Consider the following 24,225-nt stretch of genomic DNA (forward strand, 5'->3'; position numbering starts at 1 on the left):
AACTACCAGGCAGGCACATGGTACACATACATACATACATACATACATACAAAACATTCATACATATAAAGTAAAATGAATAAATTTGATTTTTTAAAGATTAAGAAATCAGAATAATAAAAAGCTCAATCAGAATCACATACATATTTGAATACAAGGTGAACAATTTTTAAAGACATAAAAGACTGAACATCTCTTTTAAAAAAAGAAACTTACATTAAATATTACTTTTTAGAAAACTGTTGAAACCAATCCATTTCTACAAAGTGAAAAGGGAAGTTACTGGGTTTTTTTTTTTCCTGTTTTATTTTTTCTGTCTGTTTTGTTGTTGTTGTTGTTGTTTCTGTTTTTTGTTTTTATTTTTTATTTTTTAAATCAAACCATAGAGTGTGAGAAGAGGAAATAAAACTATAAAGAAAGAACTACAGATTTAAATAATTTCAAACTATACAAAGTTATAACTGGCTGGGCGGTTGTGTCACAAGTGCCTTTAATCCCTCTGTGAGTTCAAGGCCAGCCTGGTCTACAGAGCCAGATCCAAAACTACACAGAGAAACCCTGTCTCAAAAAACAAAAGAAAAAAAAAAAAAAACAAACCCACAAATCTGAGCTGGGCAGTGGTGGTACACACCTTTAATCCCAGCACTCAGGAGGCAGAGCCAGGCGGATCTCTGTGAGTTCAAGGCCAATCTGGTCTACAGAGCAAGATCCAGGACAGGCACCAAAACTACATGGAGAAACCCTGTCTCAAAAACAAAACAAAACAAAAAAATAATAAAAAAAATAAAAAAATCTGGTACAATTATATCTCACACCAGACATTATTTTGTTTTAATAACATTTCAGTATAAAATTTTCTCATGAAATAACTTGAAATGTACATGTTTGTATGAAAACCATTACAATTAGATAATTTTTATTTTAAATATTATTGTTTTGTCATGTACCACAATAAGCTTTTGCATACAAGAAGGCACTGTGAAAGACAAAATTACTGCTCTTTAGATTTCACTGATCTTCATGAGGGCATAACTCAGTGGAAACTAAAAAGTTCTGTAGTGAAAGTTCAGGTTCTTTTTTTAAAAAGATTTGTTTTTATTTTATGCGTGTAAGTGTATTGCTTATACTTGGTGAGTCTGGTGCCCTCAGAGGTCAGAAGAGGGTGTTACATTCTCTGAACTGTAATTATGGATGGCTGTGAGCCGCCATGTGAATTGTGACTAGTGCTTTTAACCATTAAGCCATCTGTCCAGCCTAAGTTTGGGTTCTTGAGAACTAATAGATATAGTAATTTGTTAGCTTTGAGCAAAGCACTACAAAACTCTGGAACTGTCTCCTAATCTAAACAATCTAGAAAATGGCTGTCACCAAGACTATATTAAAGATAAATGATAACCCAAAGCAGCCACTTGGTAATTCAGGAACTTCCATTCTCTCTTCATACTGATGTCCAAATAAAACCAATGTCAATGAAATGTCCCCAAAGTACAACAATAAACACAATCATGGACAAAGATAAAATAACCACATTAACTAAAGTACTCAAAACATTTATGTGACTCAATTACAGTTAATACTTCGCCAGTATCATTGACAATTTGCAAGAGTTGAAATTTGTCTATGGTTGAAAAGAAGACAGGCGAAGGATATGCAATTTAGAGAAGTCCACCCAACAGCCACAACAGTTCAAAGATGTATCAATTCTAACATAGTGTATTTATACTTCTTACTTTTCGCCTAAGCATATTGCATATATACATATATACCTTCTGCTACCAAAAAGTATTTTGCAAAACCTAAATTTTCTTAATCTAGCCATATAGATGATATGAAACATTTTATATTCCCTTTTGTTTTTGTTTTGAGACAGTGTCTTGATATGTAGAGCACACTGGTCTCAAACTCGGAGATCTGTCTCTCACTTCCAAGCTAGCATCAAAGGCACACACTAACACACTAGTCACATACATTTTATATTTTTCTTTCTGTCTTTTTTTTTTTTTTTTTTTTTTTTTTTTTTTTGAGACAAGATTTCTCTGTGTAGCCCTAGCTGTCCTGGAACTTACTCTGTAGACCAGGCTGGCCTCGGACTCACAGCGAATCACCTGCCTCTGCCTCCCGAATGTTGGAATTAAAGGTGTGCACCACCAGCACCACCAGCACCACCACCTGGTTTAGTTTGGATTTCTAATAACAACTAATGACTAATGATTAATTTTTCCTTATGCTAGTTGCTTAAATGTCTAAAGAGCAGACATTAGTGCCCCCCCCAACTCCCCCTGCCCCCGGAGCTGAGACCAAACCCAGGGCCTAGCAAGCGCTCTACCACTGAGCTAAATCCCCAACCTCTAGTTCCCCCCTTTTAAAAAATCTGATTAAAAAAAAACACTGGGTGATAGACACGTCAATAACAACTATAAAAGTTCACTGATGCCAGGCATAGGGTGCATACTTTAATCCCAGCACTTGGGAGACAGAGGCAGGCGGATCTCTGTGAATTTGAGGCCGGCCTGGTCTACAGAGTGAGTTCTAGGACAGTCAGTCCTGGAGAAACCTTGTCTCAATAAATAAAAAATTCATCCAAATACATGATATGTATAAACTGTACCTCAATTAAAAAGTTTATACCAAACACTTTCCTAAGAGATTGAACAAGAACACATATTGGAAAAAACACCTGGGAAATAAAAGTAACAAACGGCTCAATTAAAAATCATCAACAAATATTGCAATAGAGAAGAAAAGAGAAAGGAAAACTTTCAGATTAAGAGACACTGAGGCTGGCGAGATGGCTCAGTGGTTAAGAGCATTGGCAGCTTTTCTAAAGGTCCTGAGTTCAATTCCTGGCAGCCACATGGTGGCTCACTGTCATGGGATCTGTGGCCCTCTTCTGGCATGTAGATGTACATACACACAGAGCACTATAGACATAAAATAAATAAATTTAAAAAAAGAACATGAACATTAAGAGACACTGAAATGCATATCCATCAAAGCACTATATGAGTCTTAAATAGATGTTTACGAAGCTCTGAATCATGAAAGAATGCTCCATGTTAAAGGATTGCTTTTTAAAGGCTTGGTTATATTCATTAAACCATTTTTGTTTAAAAAGGATAATCTTTGACACTGGAAATATCTACTACAGTATTTAATCTGATGCCAGAGTTGATCACAAAACAATGGAGACAGTTAATCAAAGAAGACTGTCCACATTCATAATTGTTGAAATGGGTGAGTGACAGATGGAGTTTATTACTCTCTGTGGAGTGCAGGAGAGCAGGACAGACATAAACAGACAGAAAATGAGATACAAACACAACAGGAGTGATTAAATTTATTAAACTTATCCTGGAAAATACAAAACAACTTTAGCCAGGCATGGCGCCATCACACCTTCTGGAAATTCACATCATACACCAAGACCCTCTCTCACCCAGGAGGCGGAGGGAGGAAGACCTGCTACAAGTGCCCCACCAGCCAGGCCACACAGAGACTGCCTTGCCGGGTGGGTACAGTGCGGCCGTAAGCATGAGGCGCTCAGAAGTCAGGCATGGTGGTATGCACCTGTAATCCTAACACCAGAGATAGGAGGATCCCTGGAAACTGCCAGGAAGCTAGTTTAGCCAATCAATGAGCTGCAGGTACAGTGAGAGATTTAAAAAAAAAAAAGGGGGGGGGGTGGAATGCTATCAGTATTCAAGAACTGACACAAACTTTAGTCTCCACAAGCACATGCACACATGTGCTTGTACGCATATACAACATCTGTACACACACACACAAATATCCAAAGATTTACTCAAATATCACTTATTTAGGAAAGAAAGTAGAAGCTGGAGAGATGGCTCAGCAGCTAAGAACTCTTGCAGAGGACTCAGGTTCAATTACCAGAACCTGTATATTGCTTCATAGTTATGTGTAACTCCAGTTCCTGAAGATCCAATGCATATGGCACACAACACATACAGACAAAACACTCATACACACAAAATAAAAACAAATAAATAACTTTAAAGCAAACACAAAACTGATCTAGTCAGGATAGTAGTTAAGAGACCTAAAATGGTCAGGCAGTGGTGGTACATATTTTTAATCTAAGAACTCAAGAGGCAGAGGCAGGTGGATCTCTGTGAGTTCCAAGCCAGCCTGGTCTACAGAGCTAGTTTCAGGCCAGCCACTACTACACAGAGAAACCACATCTCAAAAAAAAAAAGACAGAGACCTAAAATGGCTCTCTTTGCTGCCAGACCTCCACCATGACGCACGTTCCTAGGAAGGGCCTGTTCCAGTCAGCACTGCCCTGCCTGTCCTACTGCTGTAGGGTCCCCACGGTGACATCTCACAAGGATAAGAACAGATTTACAAACTGTCCAAGAAAAGCCTGACTCCCTCCCAAACAGGTGTGATCAAGATGGACCCACATGGTGTGGCACAGGTTTGTTTTGTGACTGGTAATAAAATCTTGAAAATCTTTAAGTCCTAAGACCTTGCCCCTGACCTTCCTGATTGATTTAGAAAGTGGTCACTTCCTGATTTAGAAAGTGGTCACTTCCAAAGCATCTAGAGAGAAACAAAAAGGATGAGGATGCCAAATTCTGCCTGATTCTGATAGAGCACAGAATTCACCCGATGGGTCGTTACTGTAAGACTAAGCAGGTCCTCCCAACCAATTGGAAATATGAGTCATGCAAAGCCTCTGCTCTAGTGTATAAATTCTCTTGTGTATACAAGCAATAAAATCATTTTAAATTAAAAACGAGAGAAAGAGAGACACCGAAAATGGAGAAAGTGAAGGCACTCAAAGGAGTGACTTGGGGCCTAAACATTATTCTTTATAAATAACTTGATAGACTTTTTTTTTACTGGCCAATCAGCATTTTATTTATCAACCAATGAGAGCAACACACATTCACAGCATACAGAATGACTTTCCACAGCACTTCCCCTTTTCTGTCTAATCAAAAAGGAAAGTTTTAACCTTTTTTTAAACATAAAAACAGGTTATAATTTAAAAGTCCAGGGTTATTTTAAACAGTAAAAATATTTTCTCTGTTGAAAATAGTATAAATAACATTTCCCAATAAGTCCTTTTAAGCCAAATGATAGCCGAATTATACATATAAATAGTGATTAGATTCTGGGATACAGAATAGACCTATCTTCATCTGTCCTGACAGACATTTTTAACATGTATTTCATGTACATGGTGCCTACATAAGTCAGATCAGCGTATATTTTTAAAAGACCACTGTAAGACAGGTGGTGATGGGTCACACCTTTAATCCCAGCACTGGAGAGACAGAGACAGGTGGATGGATCTCTGTGAGTTTGAGGCCAGCCTGGTCTACAGAGATCCAGGACAGGCACCAAAGCTACAGAGAAACCCTGTCGGGGGGGGGGGGGGGGGGAAGAGTACTTGTTGTTGCAGAGGACTTGGATTTGGTTCCCAGCACCTACATGGTAACTCACAATCATCTGCACTCCAGGACTAGGGAAGCCAATGCTTTCTTCTGGGCATCCACAGACATCAGGCATGGATATGGTTCACAGACATTCATGCAGACAAAACACTCATTCATATAAAATAAATTTTAAAAAATTAAAATAGAAAACTTAAAAATAATTTATTAAGAAATAAACCTTAAAGATTACTATGATGTTTCTAGCTTGAGAAGTAAACAGAATGGCAATATTCCAAGTATAGAGGAAACATGGCAAGAACATGTTAGAGAGAGTTTTATTTGAAATTAGATAAGCTACAACTTGCTACCACCCCCAGCCCCCAAGAGTTCGTGAACTATTTAGAAATATGAAACCTGTCAGGTGTGATGGCTCACACCTGTGACAAACACTGAGCGACAAGAACACGGCTGCGAGTTCAGGGACAGGCCTGGGCTCCACAGTAAGGCTGTCTTGAGCAAACAGTAATATGTAAGTTTGCTGCATGTAATAGTCACACTGAACATATTTTATTTGCCATATTACCCCTATTCCAAAGCAAAATTTCTTTATAGTACTTTGCAGTATTATCCTCACCTGATATTCGTATACACAATGTTCTAAACCTATAAAGTACAATGAACTGAAACTAGAGGCAGGTGTAGCAAAGGAAAAACCTGGAAGTCTGAGATACACTTTGGAAATCTTTATTCAAAAGGAAAAGTTACTGTGCTGGCTAGTTTTATGTCAACTTGATACAAGCTAAAGGAGGCAACCTCAATTAAGAAAATGTTTCCATAAGATAGGGCTGTAGGCCATTTTCTTGATTAGCTATTGATGGGGGAGTGTCCAGCCCATTGTGGGTGGTGCCATCCCTGGGCTGGTGGTCCTGGGTTCTATAAGCAGGGAGGCTGTGCAAGTCATGGAGAGCAAGCCAGCAAACAGTACTCTTCATGGTATATCAGCTTCTGCCTCCAGGTCCCTACCCTGCTCTGAGTTCCTGTCCTGACTTCCTTTGGTGATGAACTGCAGTGTGGAAATAAGAGCTAAATTAATCTTTTCCTGCCCAACTTGCTTTCTGGTCATGGTGGTTCATCACAGTAACAGAAACCCTAACTATGACAAGCTGGTACCAGGTTGTGGGGTATTGCTGAGACAGACCTGGCGATGTTGTTTTGGGGAGGATTATGAAAAGACTCTGGAATTTTGTTTAAAAAAAAAAAAAAAAAAAAAAAGCCATTGAGTGTTCAGTGCTTGGTGAGCTGTTCTGTAGGAGCTTGGAAGGTAAGACTGTTGAGCGCAGATGGAGGCCTGGCTTGTGAAGTCTCAGAGGGAAGTTGAAAGACTCTATCAGGGGCATTTGTTATTTTGAATTAAGATTCTGTGGTTCTGGTTAGCTGGGGTTGAAGAATCAGCTGTGATTAACAAGATACCAGTACTACTAAATAGAAACCTTTGCTTTGCTGGGACACTTGAAGCTGGTCAGCTGGAGCTGAGAAATTGAAGGTGATTAAGAAGAGACCAGCATCACTGAGGTGAGATCTTCTGGAAGTGTTTAATGAGAGCACAGAGAAACTATGTTCCACAGGTGGCGAAGATCGTACCTCGTGCTGGCAGCTGAACTTGGTAGTCTAAAAGTCACCCAGGTGGTACTACTTTTGAAGGCATGAAGGGGTCATGGAGAGCAGCTGAAGCTTGTTACTGTGAGAGGTCACACGAGGCCACTGGTAAAGGTGCAGCTTCAGTGACTAATCAGGGAAGCTGAGGCTTGGCACCAGGAAGAATGCCTAAGAGAGGCTACTGGTGAAAGTGCAGCCCTGTTGCAGCAGGAGATCCCAGCATTCTGTAGATGCCAGGACCATGGGATGACCACCAGGGACAGCAGCAGTGTAGTGGAGTCAGGTGGAGCCTAGAAGGCAAGCTGTGTGTGTGTTGTAGAGGGCAGAGCTGGATGAGTGATACAAGCCCCTTGGAAGAGCCCAGAAGTGTGGTGGTATTGTGTTCCCCAAAATGTTGTGCACCCTAATAAACTTATCTGGGGTTAGAGAACAGAACAGCCACAATATTAAACATAGAGGATAGGCAGTGGTAGCACACTCCTTTAATCCTATCATTCCAGAGGCAGAGATCTCTGTGAATTCAAGGCCACACTGGAAACAGCCAGGCATGGTGACTCACACCTTTAATCCCAGAAAGTGAGCCTTTAATTCCAGGGAGTGGTGGTAGAAAGCAGAAAGGTATATTAAGGCGTGAGGGCCAGAAACTAGAAGCATTTGGCTGATTAAGCTTTTAGGGTTTTGAGCAGCAGTTCAGCTGAGATCCATTTGGATGAGGACACAGAAGCTTCCAGTCTGAGGAAACAGGATCAGCTAAGGAATTGGCAAGGTGAGGAAGCTGTGGCTTGTTCTGCTTCTCTGATCTCCCAGCATTCACCCCAATAACTGGCTTCTGGTTTGATTTTATTAGTAAGTACCTTTAAAATTCATGCTACACAGAAGATCATGAGTGAACCCCAGATACTGGACATTGAGTCACTTACACTTTTGGAGTTTAGCTTTGCTTTGTTAAGATTGTGACTGTGCCCTGATTCTTCCTCTTGAAATAAGAAAGTATTTTTGATTTTATAGAAGCATATAGTTGAGAATTTAAACTTTTAAAAAGGGAGACTTAGGGGTTTTAAGAGAATTTAGATTTTAAAAGAGACAACTTTTAAAGTGTTTGAATATGTAAGGCTGTGGAATTTTTAGGTTCATAAAATGTTTTGTATTGTGATATCTTTATTAATGTGTAATTTTGGGGATAACAAGAAAGGAAAAGTTGTGGCTTAACAGTGATGTGTTTATGTGTCAAGCTGACAAGGGGTCAATTATGCCAGGTAGCTTTATGTCAACTTGACACAAGCTAGAGTCACCTGAAGGAAAAGAACCTCGATTGAGAAAATGCTCCCATATGACCCACGGTAGGGCATTATCTGAATAATGACTGATATTATAAAAATCATTATTAAGTGATTTTAATAATATATTATTAAATACATTATTAAATTAAATACAATATATAAGATCATAAATAAATCAAAATAAAGTAAGAATAAGTGATTGATGGGGAAGGACCTAGCCCATTGTGGGTGCAGCCATCCTTGAGCTGGTGGTTCTGGGTTCTATAGGGAAACAGACTGAGCAAGCCATGATGAGCAAGCCAGTAAGCAGCTCCCCTCCATGGCCTCTAAATCAGCTCCTGCCTCCAGGTTCCTGCCCTGCTTGAGTTTCTGCCTTCAGTGCTTTTGATTATGAGCTATTACATGGAACTCTAAGTGAAATAAACCCAGTCCTCCCCAAGTTGCTTTGGTCACGGTGTTTCATCACAGCAAAAGTAACCCTGACTACGACTGTTACTTTGCTCTAGATTCCTTTCCCATTCCCAAACCTTTTAGATCTCTGCTTTGCTGAGCTGAAGATGGCTCAGTGAGTATGAGCAATCTCTGTTATTGCAGAGGACCAGAGTTCAGTTCCCAGTAGCCACACTGGGTGGTTCACAACCACCCATAACTCCAGTTCCAGAAGATCCAATGCCTCTGGTCTCAGAGGGCACACACATGCGTGCGCACACCAACACATACACATAATTAAAAATAATAAAAATAAAATTGGAAAATAAGGGTTGACTTCTGCTCTATTCCGTTCTCCTTCACGTAACATCCACTCTCTACTTTTTCCTAGTCATCTTTCAAAAATAGTGACCACAAAGTACAAACAAGTTCATATGTATTCAAGTTTCAAGTTAAAAGTAAAGTCTCACTAGATCATGATTTCCCTGCATTATAAATTTGGTCATATGTAACTTCTCAACTATCAGTGGCACTAAGAGAATTTTTGTGATGAAAAAAACATTCTGTATCTAAGTTATCCAACATGGAAACTTCTAGCCGACTATGCACTGGCAACTGTGATTGAGGTTCAGCATTTTTAATTTCATGTGGCTTACTGACTACCATGCTGGACAGCATAGTTCTGTAGTCACTTGGAAATCTGTCAATCTTTGCCCCAAGGTCCTCTTGTGGTCAGCCCCCAGCCCCATTCTTGTATCTATCATTGCCATATTAATTCAGCACAATGCACATCTTAAGCCTATTTATTTATGGCTCTCACCCCACAATGAAATATCTCTCTCCCTATATTTCACCAAATTTTTACTATAGGATTTTTTTTTTTTGCTTTTTTCGAGACAGGGTTTCTCTGTATAGTTTTGCTCCTTTCCTGGAACTCGCTTTGTAGACCAGGCTGGCCTTGAACTCACAACGATCCGCCTGCCTCTGCCTCCCGAGTGCTGGGATTAAAGGCGTGCGCTGCCGACACCACCACCCAGCTAGTATAGGATTTTTTTAAAAATAACACTCCGGCCATGCCGGGCAGTGTTTGTGGCAAGCACCTTTAATCCCAGCACTTGGGAGGCAGAGACAGGTGGATCTCTGAGAGTTCGAGGCCAGCCTGGTCTACAAAGTGAGTTCCAGGACTGTTACAAAGAGAAACCCTGTCTCGAAAAACAAAAAAATATCATTCATGGAACTCAAAATTCTTCAGCATCTGAAAGAATAGAAAGAATTCCAAATAGCATTCAAAATCAAAATATCACAATCTCACTTATTTTTCTTATCTCATTATCCACAAAAATCCTTTGCTTCAGTAAAAAACATATGGCCATGGCTCCCACAAAGATTAACATTTTCTGTCTCTTTTTTTATGTTAACACCCATAGTTGGCCTTCTACATTTGTCTTTAAAATTCTTCTCCACCAATAAAAACAAGTCTCTCTTCTGACCACTGTTCTAACAAGTGTTTCCTGGCCACTTCTATACTATAAAGTATACTTATTACTCATTTAAATAGTTGTATACTGAATGTTGGCTTAATGCTTAATAGTTACTTCAATCTGTAATTGCTAACTTCTCATTTCTTTCAAACTTGGATCCCAAGCATACAGGATGAATTACACAGTCCTAAGAGTGGTTTCTCTGCAAACAACCCACACATTATTTATCTTCTGACAGGGCAACAAGAAACTGAGTTTCTGATAGTGTCTGATGGCTCCCTGGTTCTTCCTGCTGACTCTTCACACTTTAAAGTACTGTACCTTAGTCCACCAAGAAAACAGTAGTTTCTAGGTCCAAATATGAGTTTCTCCCTGAGATTCTAAAGGCTCCTTCCTCATAGTTCCTATTATGTCAGATAGAGCCCATTTCTTAAAATGGCATCAATGAGGCATATAGAGTAAAATGAAGAAATTGAGAAAGAAATTATCTGTGTCATCTACCCACAAACCACAAGAATGTCAGAGATAAGGAAAAGGAAATATTTTAATCAACTGAAAATTGGATAAAGCATCAATTTCTTTTTCTTTTCTTTCTTTCTTTTTTTTTTTGTTTTTTGTTTTTTGTTTTTTGTTTTTCAAGACAGGGTTTCTCTGTGTAGCTTTGCTCCTTTCCTGGAACTCACTTGGTAGTCCAGGCTGGCCTCAAACTCACAGAGATCCACCTGGCTCTGCCTCCTGAGTGCTGGGATTGATTAAAGGCGTGCACCACCACTGCCCGGCGTAAGCATCAATTTCTATCCTAACTATATAATTTAAATTTTAGTTAAACCTCTTAAAAATATAGGATATTAGCCAGGCATGGGTCCATACACCTTTAATCCCAGAATTGAGGAGACAAAGGCAGGTAGATCTCTCTAAGTTCCAGGCCAGCCTGGTCTACATAGTGAGACCCTGTCATAAATAAATAAATAAACAGACAAACAAACAAATGGGTGAATAAATAAATGGATAAATAAGCCATTAAATAAGTGGATATAAGCCATTTCTTGTTGTATTTGATTATTATGTGTTTAACAGATTCTTTTTCATCCAGATACATAAAAGATATTATTTACTTTTTAATAATGTTTCTAATTGGCCAGGAATGGTGACATACAACTTTAATCCTGGCACTCAGGAGGCAGAGGGCAGGTGGATCTCTGTGAGTTTGAGTCCAGCTTGGTCTACATAACGAGTTCCAGGACAGCCAGGGCTACATAGACACCTTGACTCAAAAAAACAAGACAAAAAAATGCTTCTAATTAACTGATTTTCTAAACTATCGATTTGCATGTTTACTTTGGTGTTTCCAGACCAGGTGCTGGTGCATATCCCTGGGTGGCCTAGAACTCACAGAGGCACTAGCCTGGCCTCAGACCAGGAGTGATCCTCATACCTTCCAAACGTGTGTCACCACACTAAGCCACTATTTCACGCCACGTAGTTTAGCTAGAGTGAACTTTTAGTTCCACTCGCTGAACACTGTCCATTTAGCATGAATTAAACCAAGCACCAAACGACTTCTCTTCTACATCCTTCTACACAGAAAACATAAAATGACTGACAAGTACTCTACCAGGCACAGTATAGGTGGCTAACAAATTATTTTAGTATCACAACCCAAAATCTAGAGCTGATCAAAGTATAATGGAAAGGCCTTTTTTAATCCTCTCTATATATGCTGTAAAACAATAATGCGATGTTTTGAAATAGTCTGTCTCAAACTAAGTAGATCTACATTTCTTTCTTTTTTTAATTTTTTAATTATTACTTTTGAGACAGGGCTTCTCTGTGTATCATAACTGTCCTGGAACTCACTCTGTAGACCAAGCTGTCCTTGAACTCACAGAGATCTGCCTGCTTCTGTCTCTTGAGTGCTGGGATTAAAGGCTTGTGCCACCACCACATTTCAAAAGAGCAGAAGTTAAGGACATTGACTCTGCCATGAACAGCTGCTAAATTGAGTTCCTTCTCTTGAACTCATCTCAAAATAAACGAAACAGTAACTAGCTGTGCTCATCTGAGGAGGAGTGACAACATTGGCTAGAACCAGGAGGCAATCTTTCCTAGGTTATGACAGTACACCAACGCTTTGTAGGACACTCGGGGACTGTCCAGGTGATGACTGCACTGCATACCCTAAACCATCTTCTCACAGAACCCTGAGGAAAGCAGAGCACCTATTTCTTGAATGAATTGTTTCTGTTCCCCTCAGAAACCAAGAATTTTCCTAAAGTGAACAGTTAAGCCTTTTAAATATAGTATTTTTTATACTTTTAAGAAACTAAATGATGCCGGGCGGTGGTGGCGCATACCTTTAATCTAAACACTCAAGAGGCAGAGGCAGGCGGATCTCTCTGAGTTCAGGCCAGTCTGGTCTACAAAGCAAGTCCCAAGAAAGGCGCAAAGCTACATAGAGAAACCCTGTCTCAAAAAACCAAAAAAAAAAAAAAAAAAGAAGAAGAAGAAGAAGAAAGAGAGAGAAAGGGGAGGGAGGGAGGGAGGGAGGGAGGGAGGAGGGAGGGAGGGAGAGAGAGAGAGAGAGAAAGAGAAAGAGAGAGAGAGAGAGAGAAAGAAAGAAAGAAAGAAAGAAAGAAAGAAAGAAAGAAAGAAAGAAAGAAAGAAAGAAAGAAAGAAAGAAAGAAAGAAAGAAAACCAAGGATAAGCAGAGTAGGGAACCAAACTAGCCTGGGTAGCAGTAACAGTGGAGAAATGATAAACGGCTCAACCATGAAGGAATGAACATAAATCACTGAACTAAAGCCAAGTAAGTATGTGAATTTAGAGAGGAGGCTCTCAAGACCTTGAAGTGATCCAGGACCTAGTACCTAATGAAATGAACCGTGAGCTCAGCTCGGATATCCTGGAGGTCTGTCTCATTATGTTAGTGTCCAGTACAAAAGGTAACGTGTAGAAAAAAAAGAATCCATTTCAGTTTCAGGCAAACAACAACTATACTAAATTATCCTTTTACAAATATCTGAAATTGGTCAAAACTGCTAACAAATTTGCTCTTTCCAGAAGCAAATATTAAACAAACCTATTATGCCTTACATGCACTTACGATAAAATTTATTTTGTACTCAAATACCTTTTACACTAAACCATATTTACTTTATTTTAAAATGTGCTAGAATTCTTTTTTAACTTCATAAAGACAAACTCTAATAACAGAAGATTCCCCAAACCACCTATTTGACAAGATATATAATGCAGATTTCACTAAGCAACATGAATATTTAATATAGATTATCCACAGTAATTATTAAAATCAAAGGAAAATTTTAAGAACTATACACAAGCTAATTAACACAGTTAGAAAGGCACAATGACTTTTTGAAAACCAGTTACACTGAAAAAATAACCTAAGTTAAAAATCCCACAATATCAACTTGTTGGGATAAATTCTCTGGTTTTATATTTGACTTCGTTGTAAAAGAAGCCAGTATCTATGCATGCTATGTGTGCTTTGTGTATATTATTGATCACTAAGAACAAAAAAATTTCAATGACTTAAATTTGGCAATTCATTTCATTAGGAACCTGACCTAATTACCTGCAATGTATGCTTTAATTCACAAAGTCTACTTACCACATACTTTACAGCACTTATAAACTGGTTGTGGAAAAGCAGGTGCTGGGTTTCATCTTCTGGATTTGAAGCTGTATAAAGCATTCCACAGATATTACAGGACACTGCTCCAAATCTTTTGTGTCCTGCATCCTATTTATAAAAAACAAACAAAACGTTTTCTTCCTCGCCAAAGTAACTAATTCTGAACACAGCCTCCAAAACTATAATGTGATCATAAAACATGAACTGCTTAATTTATGAGCAACGTTTAGATTTCTTACAAAAAATAAGTCATGAAGTCTAAAATCTGTGTGCAGTCTATCCATGCTGACCTCCACGTGGACACCAGTGTGTTCTCTCTCAGTTATAATAAATTAAAAAATCATCTAAAAAAGCCACTGCACTGACACAAGCCTCAAAGTCCAGCCCTGGAGTTTACTGTGCTCAGTTAGAGACCCTGCCTCAAAACTAAGGTGGGAAGACACTAACAACACCTTTACAGACTCTGTCCTTCACACAGGCACTCATACATGCAACACATAAACATTTTCCATTTTAGGGAAAAGATCTTCACCAACCCCACATCTGACAGAGGATTGATCTCCACAGTATATAAAGAACTCAAGAAACTAGACATCAAAATACTGAACAGTCCAATTAAAAAATGGGCTAAAGAGCTAAACAGAGAATTCACAAAACAAGAATCACAAATGGCTGAAAGACATTTAAAGAAATGCTCAACATCCTTAATCATCAGAGAAATGCAAATCAAAACGACTCTGAGATACCATCTTACACCTGTCAGAATGGCTATGATCAAAAACACCAATGACAGCCAATGTTGGAGAGGATGTGGAGCAAAGGGAACACTCCTCCAATGTTGGTGGGAATGTAAGCTTGTACAACCACTGTAGAAATCAGTATGGCAGTTTCTCAGAAAATTAGGAATCGAACTACCTCAGGACCCAGCCATACCACTCTTGGGCATATACCCAAGGAATGCTGATTCATACCATAAAGATACATGCTCAGCTATGTTCATAGCAGCACTATTTGTAATAGCCAGAACCTGGAAACAACCTAGATGCCTGTCAACAGAAGAATGGATGAAAAAAATGTGGTACATATACACAATGGAGTACTACTCAGTGGAGAAAAACAATGAAAGCATGAAATTTGCAGGCAAATGGATGGAACTAGAAAAAAATCATCCTGAGTGAAGTAACCCAATCCCAGAAAAACAGTCATGGTATGTACTCACTCATAAGTGGATTCTATATATAAAATAAAGAACAATCAGACCACAACCCATAGAACCATGGAGGCTATATATATAGCATGGAGGTCCCTAGGACAACTGTGGCTTATAATAAATTTTGGTTTTACTCAATTATTGAAAAAAAATAGCCAAATGAATGGAAACACATGAACTATGAACCAAAGGCTGAGGGGCTCCCAGCTGGATCAGGTCCTCTGAATAGGTGAGACAGTTGATTGATTGGCTTGATCAGTCTGGGAGGCAACTAGGCAGTGGGACCAAGTCCTGTGCTCACTGCATGAGTTGGCTGTTTGAAACCTGGAGCTTATGCAGGGACACTTGGCTCAGTCTGGGAGGAAGGGACTGGACCTGCCTGGACTGAGTCTACCAGGTTGATCGCAGTCCTCGGGGGAGGATTTGCCCTGGAGGAGGTGGGAATGGGGGGTGGGAGGGGGGAGAATAGGGGAACCCGTGGCTGATATGTAGAACTGAATGGTATTGTAAAATAAAATAAAAAAAAAGAAAAAAGAAAAAAATTTTTTTCCATTTTAGTAACCTGTTGACTTGTTCAAGAGCTTACTACATTTAAAAGAACTGAGAAAATATATATCAATATAAACTTAGTCCAAAGGCACCAAATAATAAATAATCTCTACAGGAAAGTTAATTTATATTTCATATTTAAAGTAATTGCAAACTAGAGACAATAATGTATTGCAGACTCTTCCAGGACCCACGTGGAAGAAAAGGAGAATCAATTCCCAACTGGTGTCTACTGACCACCACTGAGCATGCACCATGGCACAGGTATATACATGCTCAAGCACATGCATACATGTATGCACACATACACTAAAACATAACTTAAATTTTTTTGTTTTTGTTCTTTCGAGATGGGGTTTTTCTGTGTAGCTCTGGCTGTCCAGGAACTAGCTTCATAGACCAGGATGGCCTCAAACTCAGAGATCCACCTGCCTCTGCCTCCTGAGTGCTGTGATTAAATTTAAAGGTGTGTACCACCACCGACTGGCTAATAGTATCTGTTTTTATTCACACCATTATACAAACAATCTCAAACTTTTTTCATTGCAAAACTAAACTCTACACCCAAACAGTATCTTCCCATTCTCCCATCCCTCCAAATCTCTAGCAGTCACCATCCTTTCTTGGCACCTCCCATGAGTAAAATCCCAAGGTCATTCATTGTCTTTTCTGTGACTGACAGGCTCATCCATGCTGCAGAGTGTAGGGATTTCTCTTTGTAAGGCTGACCTTACTAACCCTTGTGATTATACACTCATCTACCAATGGACAGCCAACTTTCTTCTATCCTTTGGCACTGTGTAGATATGCTACACAAACATAGTTATTTTTACTAAGTTCCACGTCATTTTAAAATTAAACTTCTGGGAAGAGGTAGTGATCAAGCTACTCATCTAAGAAAGCAATAGAGCCAGGTGGTGGTGCACACCTTGAATCCCAGCACTCGAAGGCAGAGGCAGGAGCCAGTCTGATCTACAGAGTGAGTTCCAGGATAGCCAAGGCAACACAGACAAACCCTGTCTCAAAAAAACCAAAAAAAGGGAAAGAAATAGATGTTTTTTAAAACGTGTAATAATTTGTTATGAATAAAACCAGAAATAAGGAAATTGAAATATTATTTATTGTGGGAAGGGATTATAATAATAACAGGAATGCTTTCTATAATGAAACTTTACAATGACCAAGAAAAAAATTAATTTGTATTTTAAGAACCTTGCACTGGATGGTGGCACACTCCTTTAATCCCGGCACTCAAGAGGCAGAGGCAGGCAGATCTCTGAGTTTGAGGCCAGCCTGGTCTATAGAGCAAATTCCAGGACAGCCAGGGCTACATAGTGAAACTCTGTCTCAGAATTTAAAAAAAAAAAAAAAGAACCTTACATAAACAATTAATTTACAACAACACTTTACCAATAGCTAAGTTGTCTACTTACTATGACAAGCTGTTTTTCATCCACTTTCTCTGATTCTTTCAGTTTCAAAGCCTTTGGAATTGTTATCTCCAAATGAGAATTATACTTCAGCTGAGAATGATTTGGTGGTATATCCCTTAAAAAAAAAAAGAAAAAGAAAAAGAAATTATTGGATATTATACATCCATATAATGTCAATCATTAAAGACAAGAACACATTTCTATACAACAAATTTCAATTTAAGGAGGAAAAAGATAACCTCTTAAAAATCAGTGAACTTGGTGGCGCACACCTTTAATCCTAGCACTCAGGAGGCAGAGCCAGGTGGATCTCTGTGAGTTCGAGGCCAGCCTGGGCTACCAAGTGAGTTCCAGGAGAGGCGCAAAACTACACAGAGAAACCCTGTCTCGAAAAACCAAAAAAAAAAAAAAATCAGTGAGCTCTTCTTTGGAGATGTAATCCATGGCAAAATACATGCACAAGGCCCTAGGCTAGGTTCAACACCCAGTATCAAATTTAAAAAGGAAATTATAAAAATCAAATAAACTGGGGCTGGAGAGATGGCTCAGAGGTTAAGAGCACTGACTGCCCTTCCAGAGGACCCGGGTTCAATTCCCAACACCCACATGGCAGCTCTCAAAATATCTGTAACTCCAGTTCCAGGGGATCCGACACCCTCACCCAGACATACATGCAGGCAAAACACTAATGCACATAAAATAAAAATAAATTGTTCCAAAAAATTCAAATAAACTAGGCAAAGCATAAAATTGACTTAAATATCTTATCAATGGATTGTAACTAAAATGTGGTCTATATACACAACTGAGTATTATGTAAGGTACAGGCACACGACACTTCTTGCTGCATGGGTAGGCCCCAGAGGTCTGCATCAACCCCATGGAGTTCATCGACCCTGACTTTGTGGCAGCAATGATCCCCAAAGTGAAATGGGTGGTGTTTGTGTAGGCAGCAGACACAGTAAACCTGTCCTAGGTAACCAAAGAACCACCTGAGGGCTATGACCATGACGGGTGTATTGCTTGAAGTGGATGTACAGGAGGGCATACTGCAGTGCCTGGTCATCTTTCCCCCATCAGGCATGGGATCCCCAAAATGCTGCTGAGTGACCGAGGAAATCCAAAAATAACCTTGCTAGCAGCCATGCTGGCGTTTTGTGACTGTCTGTATCTATGGAGATACAGTCTGTTAACTAGTTACACCATGTGTGACCCAGCTCTCTTCCAATGGTGTACAACACAGAGCACGGTATTCCTGAGCCCCATAGTACTTTTTCTTCTCATTACAAGTTCAAAACCAAGAAGAGGATGGAGAGAGAAAAAAGAAATCTTGGCATTTGCAGCAGCACAGACACTCCTAGAGGGTATTATGTTACGTGAACTCATCAAGGGTAGAAAAGCAAACATTGTATGGTCTCACATATGGAGCTAAAAGGTTAACCTCATAGAAATAGTAGTTGCCAAAACTAGACTGTGAAAAGAGAAGTCTGAAGATGGAGACAGGGGGACTGACAGGTGGGGAGCAGGACACAGCTGAAAAGAAGAAATAACTTCTAATATTCATAGCACACGAGACAACTGTGTGTTTCAAAATAGTTATGAAAGGACTGCCACTGTTTCCTACACAAAGAAATGACATATTTGAGGTGATGACTGACAATTACTTTTATTCAATCGTTACACATTAGATACCTATATTGAAAGATCACAGTGTATCTCATAAGTATGTATTATTATGTCAAAAGCCAGGGGGTGGGTGCACTCTAACCCCAGCACTCAGAACAGCAGAGGAAAGTGGATCTCTATGAGTTCAAGGCCAGCTTGCTCTACAAAGTGAGTTCCAGGACAGCCAGGGCTGCAGAGTCAAACCCTGATTCAAAAAACCAGGGGCGGGGGGAATTAATTAAGTCAAAAGGAAAAGAAAGCTACTAATTATCAATAAACAAAATTGCAGGCTCTCCTATTGTTTGAATGCCTTAGTTTTAATAGTTTTAGCCACCTACATCACTTCAGTTTGTCCTGAAGGCTATTTGGTGATCAGGCAAGTAAGTCAAATGGACTTGCTAACACACTCTTACATACCTATGACACCTAGTAGTTCAAAGAGTGAAGGGAAAACACTACTCCTGGCAGCCTAAACCAGAACAATTGTGCAGACAAGAACGAGGAAATGAAGACTAAGTTCTGCAATTGGGAAGTCACCCACATACACACTCACACTAGTGGGCAAAGACAGCATGTCTTCACTGAGTAAGCTGTTACTCCTGTTGTCTCAGAGGAAAAGCTACAGACCAGCAGAATGTCCATTAAGTAGACAGCTGCTAAAGAGACCAAGAAAAGCTCTCACAAGGAAATCAAAATGTAGAATTTAGATGAGGTAGGAGGGTAGAAAAATATGCTCAGAGCACATGATCTTTAGAAAAAAGTATTTAGTGCCGGGCGGTGGTGGCACACGTCTTTAATTCCAGCACTCAGGAGGTTTGGAGGGTGGGGGGTGGATGAGGCAGAGCCAAGCGAATCTCTGTGTGTTGGAGGCCAGCCTGGTCTACAGTGCAAGGTCCAGGACAGACGCCAAAACTACAGAGAAACCCTGTCTTGAAAAAAAAAACAAAAACAAACAAAAAAAACAAAACAAAAAAACCCAAACAAAAAAAGTTTTCTAAAAGGTTATTAATGTGAATAGCCATAGAAAAAGTTCAAGGACAGTGGTAGCGCACACCTTTAATCCCAGCACTCAGGAGGCAGAGGAAGGAGGATTCCTGAGTTCAAGGCTAGCCTGGCCTACAGGACAGGACAGTTCAGGACAACCAGGGCTACACAGAGAAACTCTGGGGGAAAGAAAAAAAAGGAGGAGGAAGAGAAGAAGGAGAAGAAGGAAGAGGAGGAGAAGAAAGAAGGAAAAAGTTCAACAAGAAATGTGAGTAAATGATGATTACTAGCATTGGCTGTTATGACAAGTCTCTCTAAGAACTCTCAAGTATAATGTTTTAAATGAAAGTGATGCCTTACCTGGGCTTGCTGTTGATAGACGCTTCATTACTGAGTACACTATGAGGCTGCTTAGGAGCTGAACCTGTGAGTTAATAAAGAACATGGATTGTGTAGTAAACAGTTTTTAAAGATTTATTTTTACATGCATGAGTAAGTATTTCATGCCTACATGTATGTGCAGGCCCTCAGAGGCCAGAAGAGGGCATCATATCCTCTGGGACTGGAATTACAGATAGCTGTGAGCCACTATGTGGGTGCTGTGAACGGGGTCCCTCTAAGAAGAGCAGCCAGTGTTCTTAACTGCTGAGCCATCTCTCCTGAAGTTATTTTAATGAGGCCATGAATGTGAAAAAGATCATGGAGGGGTATATAGGAGGGTTGGAGAAAGGAAAGGGATTGGAAAAATAATATAATTATAATCTCAAAATAAATTTAAAAATAAACATCTAATAAAATTAGAACCTCCCTTTTGGAAATTACCTTTCCAAATGAGGCAGAAAAGCTCTGTACTATACAAAGTCAGACTAAGGAGCCGCAAAGAGGTCTAGAGGATTCAGTTTATCTCTATTGTTTTTGTTTGTTTGTTTTGTTTTTTTCAAGGTTTCTCTATGTAGCCCTGGCTATCCTAGAACTCACTCTGTAGACCACGCTGGCCTTGAACTCAGAGGTGCGCCTGCTTCTGCTTCTCAAGTGCTAGGATTAAAGGTGTGTACCACCACCACCCCGCCCAAAAGCTTTATTCTTATAACCTCAGTGAGTTTTAATGTCATTTGAACTGTTGGGTAGATATTTGCTCACCTATGTCAAATGAAGCAACAGAGTAGCTAGGGCTCTAAATGCATCTTTCCTCTACAGAAAAGTGTACTTGGAGCAAAGTGCTGAGGTCAGGGATCACAGCTGTTACTGAGTGCCTAGATTTCACTCAGAGTGTAATACAAACAGGAGAAGAAATCCATTTACTGAAAAAGAAAGTGCCTTCATTGAATTTAATTATTTATATAGTTAAGATTCTAAAAAAACCAGTTTTAAACAAAATGTTTTCATTTATTTGTTTAGAATTTAGTCATGCAGGCATTGAGCCAATTTTTTTTATTCAATATTTGTTAATGATTGCTGAAATTAGGTAAATTGAGGCGGGTGGCCGTGGCACCCGGAGGTAGAGGCCTCCGGAATCGAGAAAGAGCTATCAATCTGTCAATCCTGTCCGTGTCCGGAGGTAGAGGCAGGTGGATCTCTTGAGTTTGAGGTCAGCCTGGTCTACAGAGTGAGTTCCAGGATAGCCAGGGCTACACAATGAAACCCTGTCTCAGAAGAAGACAGACAGACAGACAGATAAAATAGGTAAGACTTTTGTACAGTATAAGTGGAAAATATGAAGCATAGATAAATCCATAATTCAAAGACACTGAGTACTGAGGGTTAAAGAGAAAAACCCACAACAGTAAAGCACAAACAGCAGGTAAAATCTGAGAAATAAGTTTCTACACCCAACTTAAATAATTAAGGGACACTTCTTCAAAATTCAAAATAGGAGCTACCAAAACAAAAGAACTTTTGGTAGGCAGGCAAAAGATAGTATTTAGGTACTGCTACAAAACAGTCAATAGAAGCAATTCCCCTGAAAGAAAATTAATGATAACCATAAACCTAAAAACCACACCAAGAAGGCAGGGTGGTGGCAGTGCACACCTCTAGTCCCAGCACTAAGGAGACAGAGGCAGGTGGCTCTCTTGAGTTGGAGGCCAGTCTGGTCCTCAGAGTAAGTTCCAGGACTGTGAGCTATACAGAGAAACTCTGTCTCACAAAAGCCAACAAAACAAAACAACAACAACAACAAAAAAAAAAAACCCACCATACCAAAGGGCTAGAGAAATGACTCAGTGGCTAAGAGCACTTACTGTTCTTACAGAGGGTACAAGTTCCAGTCCCAGCACCCATACTGCACAGTCTCTCAACCACCTATAACTCCAGGTCAGGGGATCTGTTGCTCTCTTCTGGACTAAATGGACACACACATATGCATACACAAAGTAAAATAAATCTATTTAAAAAAAAAAAAAAAAAAAAAACATAACAACCGGGCATGGTAGCACATGCCTTTAATCCCAGCACTCAGGAAGCAGAGCTCTGTGGGTTCGAGGCCAGCCCAGTCTACAAAGGGGATTCCAGGACAGCCAGAGCTGTTACACAGAGAAACACTGTCTTGAAAAACCACAAAAAAAAACCCCAAAACCCAAAACATAACAATGGTCAACAGGCCTATTTCACATGAAAATTTTCTCTAACAGTAACAAATACAGCATTTGAACATTGTAAAGTTCAAATAAAAATGTCAAAGTATTACCTGGAAACTTTCTGTCTCCATCAATCTTTGCTTGACTGGGAAGAGCTGAAGCAGCAGCAGTGTCTTCTAATGAGCTATTCTCCACCTCAGATGCTGAACATAAGCTGAAATTCTGAACACACATGCCATGTTTTTAAGTCAATCTCTGGGACTTATTTTAATACATTTTCAGCAAATTCTACCTATTAAAAATGTTTTTAAGATAATACTTTATATTCTCATAGATATGTCTATAGTTCATTCATGATATTGCAACAAGTTACCATCTTACCATCAATTACCATTAGTCCCATGCTAAATTTAAAACAGCTCACTGGATCATTAATCCCAGCACTCAGCAGGCAGAGGCAGGCATATCTGTTCGTTCAAGGCCATCCTGGTCTATGTAGGGAATTCTGGGACGGTAAGGGCTATAAAGTGAGTCCCTACCTCAACAAACACCAAAACACTTTTTTAAAAGTTTAAGTATCTTCCACAGTCACCTAGCTCTATGCCTCTCCTCAAAGCACACGTCAGTACTGTACTGTCCAATATGGTACCCACCACCATGGTTACTGGACACTTTGGGTAATTGAAATGTAATATGAAATGTAATTGAGACGTGTAGTAAACATATATCAAGTCAGATATAAAAACTTCAGCACATACACACAAACGTTAAATTGACAGTATTTTTATATAACAGACCAAGTAAAATATATTAAAGTCAATTTTAATTGTTTCTTTCTGCTCCATTAATATTAGATAATCTATATGTTTCACATTAAACTTCTATGTTGTCCTGAACAGACTAGAGTTATCTTTTCCCTTATAAAATTTCAACTCATCACTTAAAAATTAACCTCTTTCATGAGACTTTCCCCAATTTTTTCCCATTATCACCATCATCTACTTTTTCACACACTTCTCACTTTTTTTAAAAACAAAGACCATATTATAATTATCTTTTTATTACCTAGAATATTCAATTCAGAATTTTCTCAAAGCAGATAGACCATTAGTAACAAGATTATATACTTCCAATTCTATCAAAGTTGGTTATCTCATGGAATCAACTTCATGGGTATCTTGTAACACTAATTTCTGTGTGTTTTAGCAGAGTTCACATTTAAGCGTTGGAGCCAATGAAGTACAAACTGAAATTACCAGCCTGTTATGAGCATCCTGATGTGGGTGCTGGGAACTAAACTCAGTTCTTCTCCAAGAACAGTGTGCACTCTTAGCCATTCATCTCTCCAGCCCACAATGCTACTTTAAAACATGGAGTTTTGGGGGTTGGGGATTTAGCTCAGTGGTGGAGCGTAAGGGCTTGGATTCAGTCCTAAGCTCCGAAGGGGAAAAACACACACACACACACACACAAATGGAGTTTTTGTTGGTAGATTTTTTTTATTTGTTTTGTTTTTGCTTTTTTTCTTTCTTCTTTCTTTCTTTCTTTCTTTCTTTTTTTAAGACAGGGTTTCTATGTGTAACCGCCCTGGCCATCCTGGAACTCACTTTGTAGACCAGGTTGGCCTCAAACTCACAGAGATCCACCTGCCTCTGCCTCCTGAGTGCTGGGATTAAAGGTGTATGCCACCATCACCCAGCCTGTTTTTTTGTTTGTTTGGTTGGTTTTTGTTTTAATTAAAAACGAAAGCCAGGTGTAATGGCACACATGACTATAATCCTAGGACACCCAAGAGGCTGAAGCAGATTCCGAGTTCAAGGCTCCTATGGGCTACATGGCAGGACCCTGTCTCAAGTCACCCTCATGCTTCTCCCTCCCAAAAGCCAATTAGAGTGAAAACTT

General features: G+C 39.4%; 1 protein-coding gene across 1 annotated transcript in view; it reads right to left on the minus strand.

Moving 5' to 3' along the window:
- Positions 1–24,225, minus strand: part of Esco1 (establishment of sister chromatid cohesion N-acetyltransferase 1) — a 61,997-nt gene that overhangs the window by 11,639 nt on the left and 26,133 nt on the right. Inside the window, 4 exon segments of the mRNA XM_028876699.2 lie at positions 13,883–14,014; positions 17,099–17,213; positions 20,108–20,171; positions 22,434–22,545. Of these exon segments, the coding sequence (XP_028732532.1) occupies positions 13,883–14,014; positions 17,099–17,213; positions 20,108–20,171; positions 22,434–22,545 (423 nt within the window).

The sequence above is a fragment of the Peromyscus leucopus genome, chromosome 19 (assembly GCF_004664715.2).
Source record: "Peromyscus leucopus breed LL Stock chromosome 19, UCI_PerLeu_2.1, whole genome shotgun sequence".
Taxonomy (NCBI): domain Eukaryota; kingdom Metazoa; phylum Chordata; class Mammalia; order Rodentia; family Cricetidae; genus Peromyscus; species Peromyscus leucopus.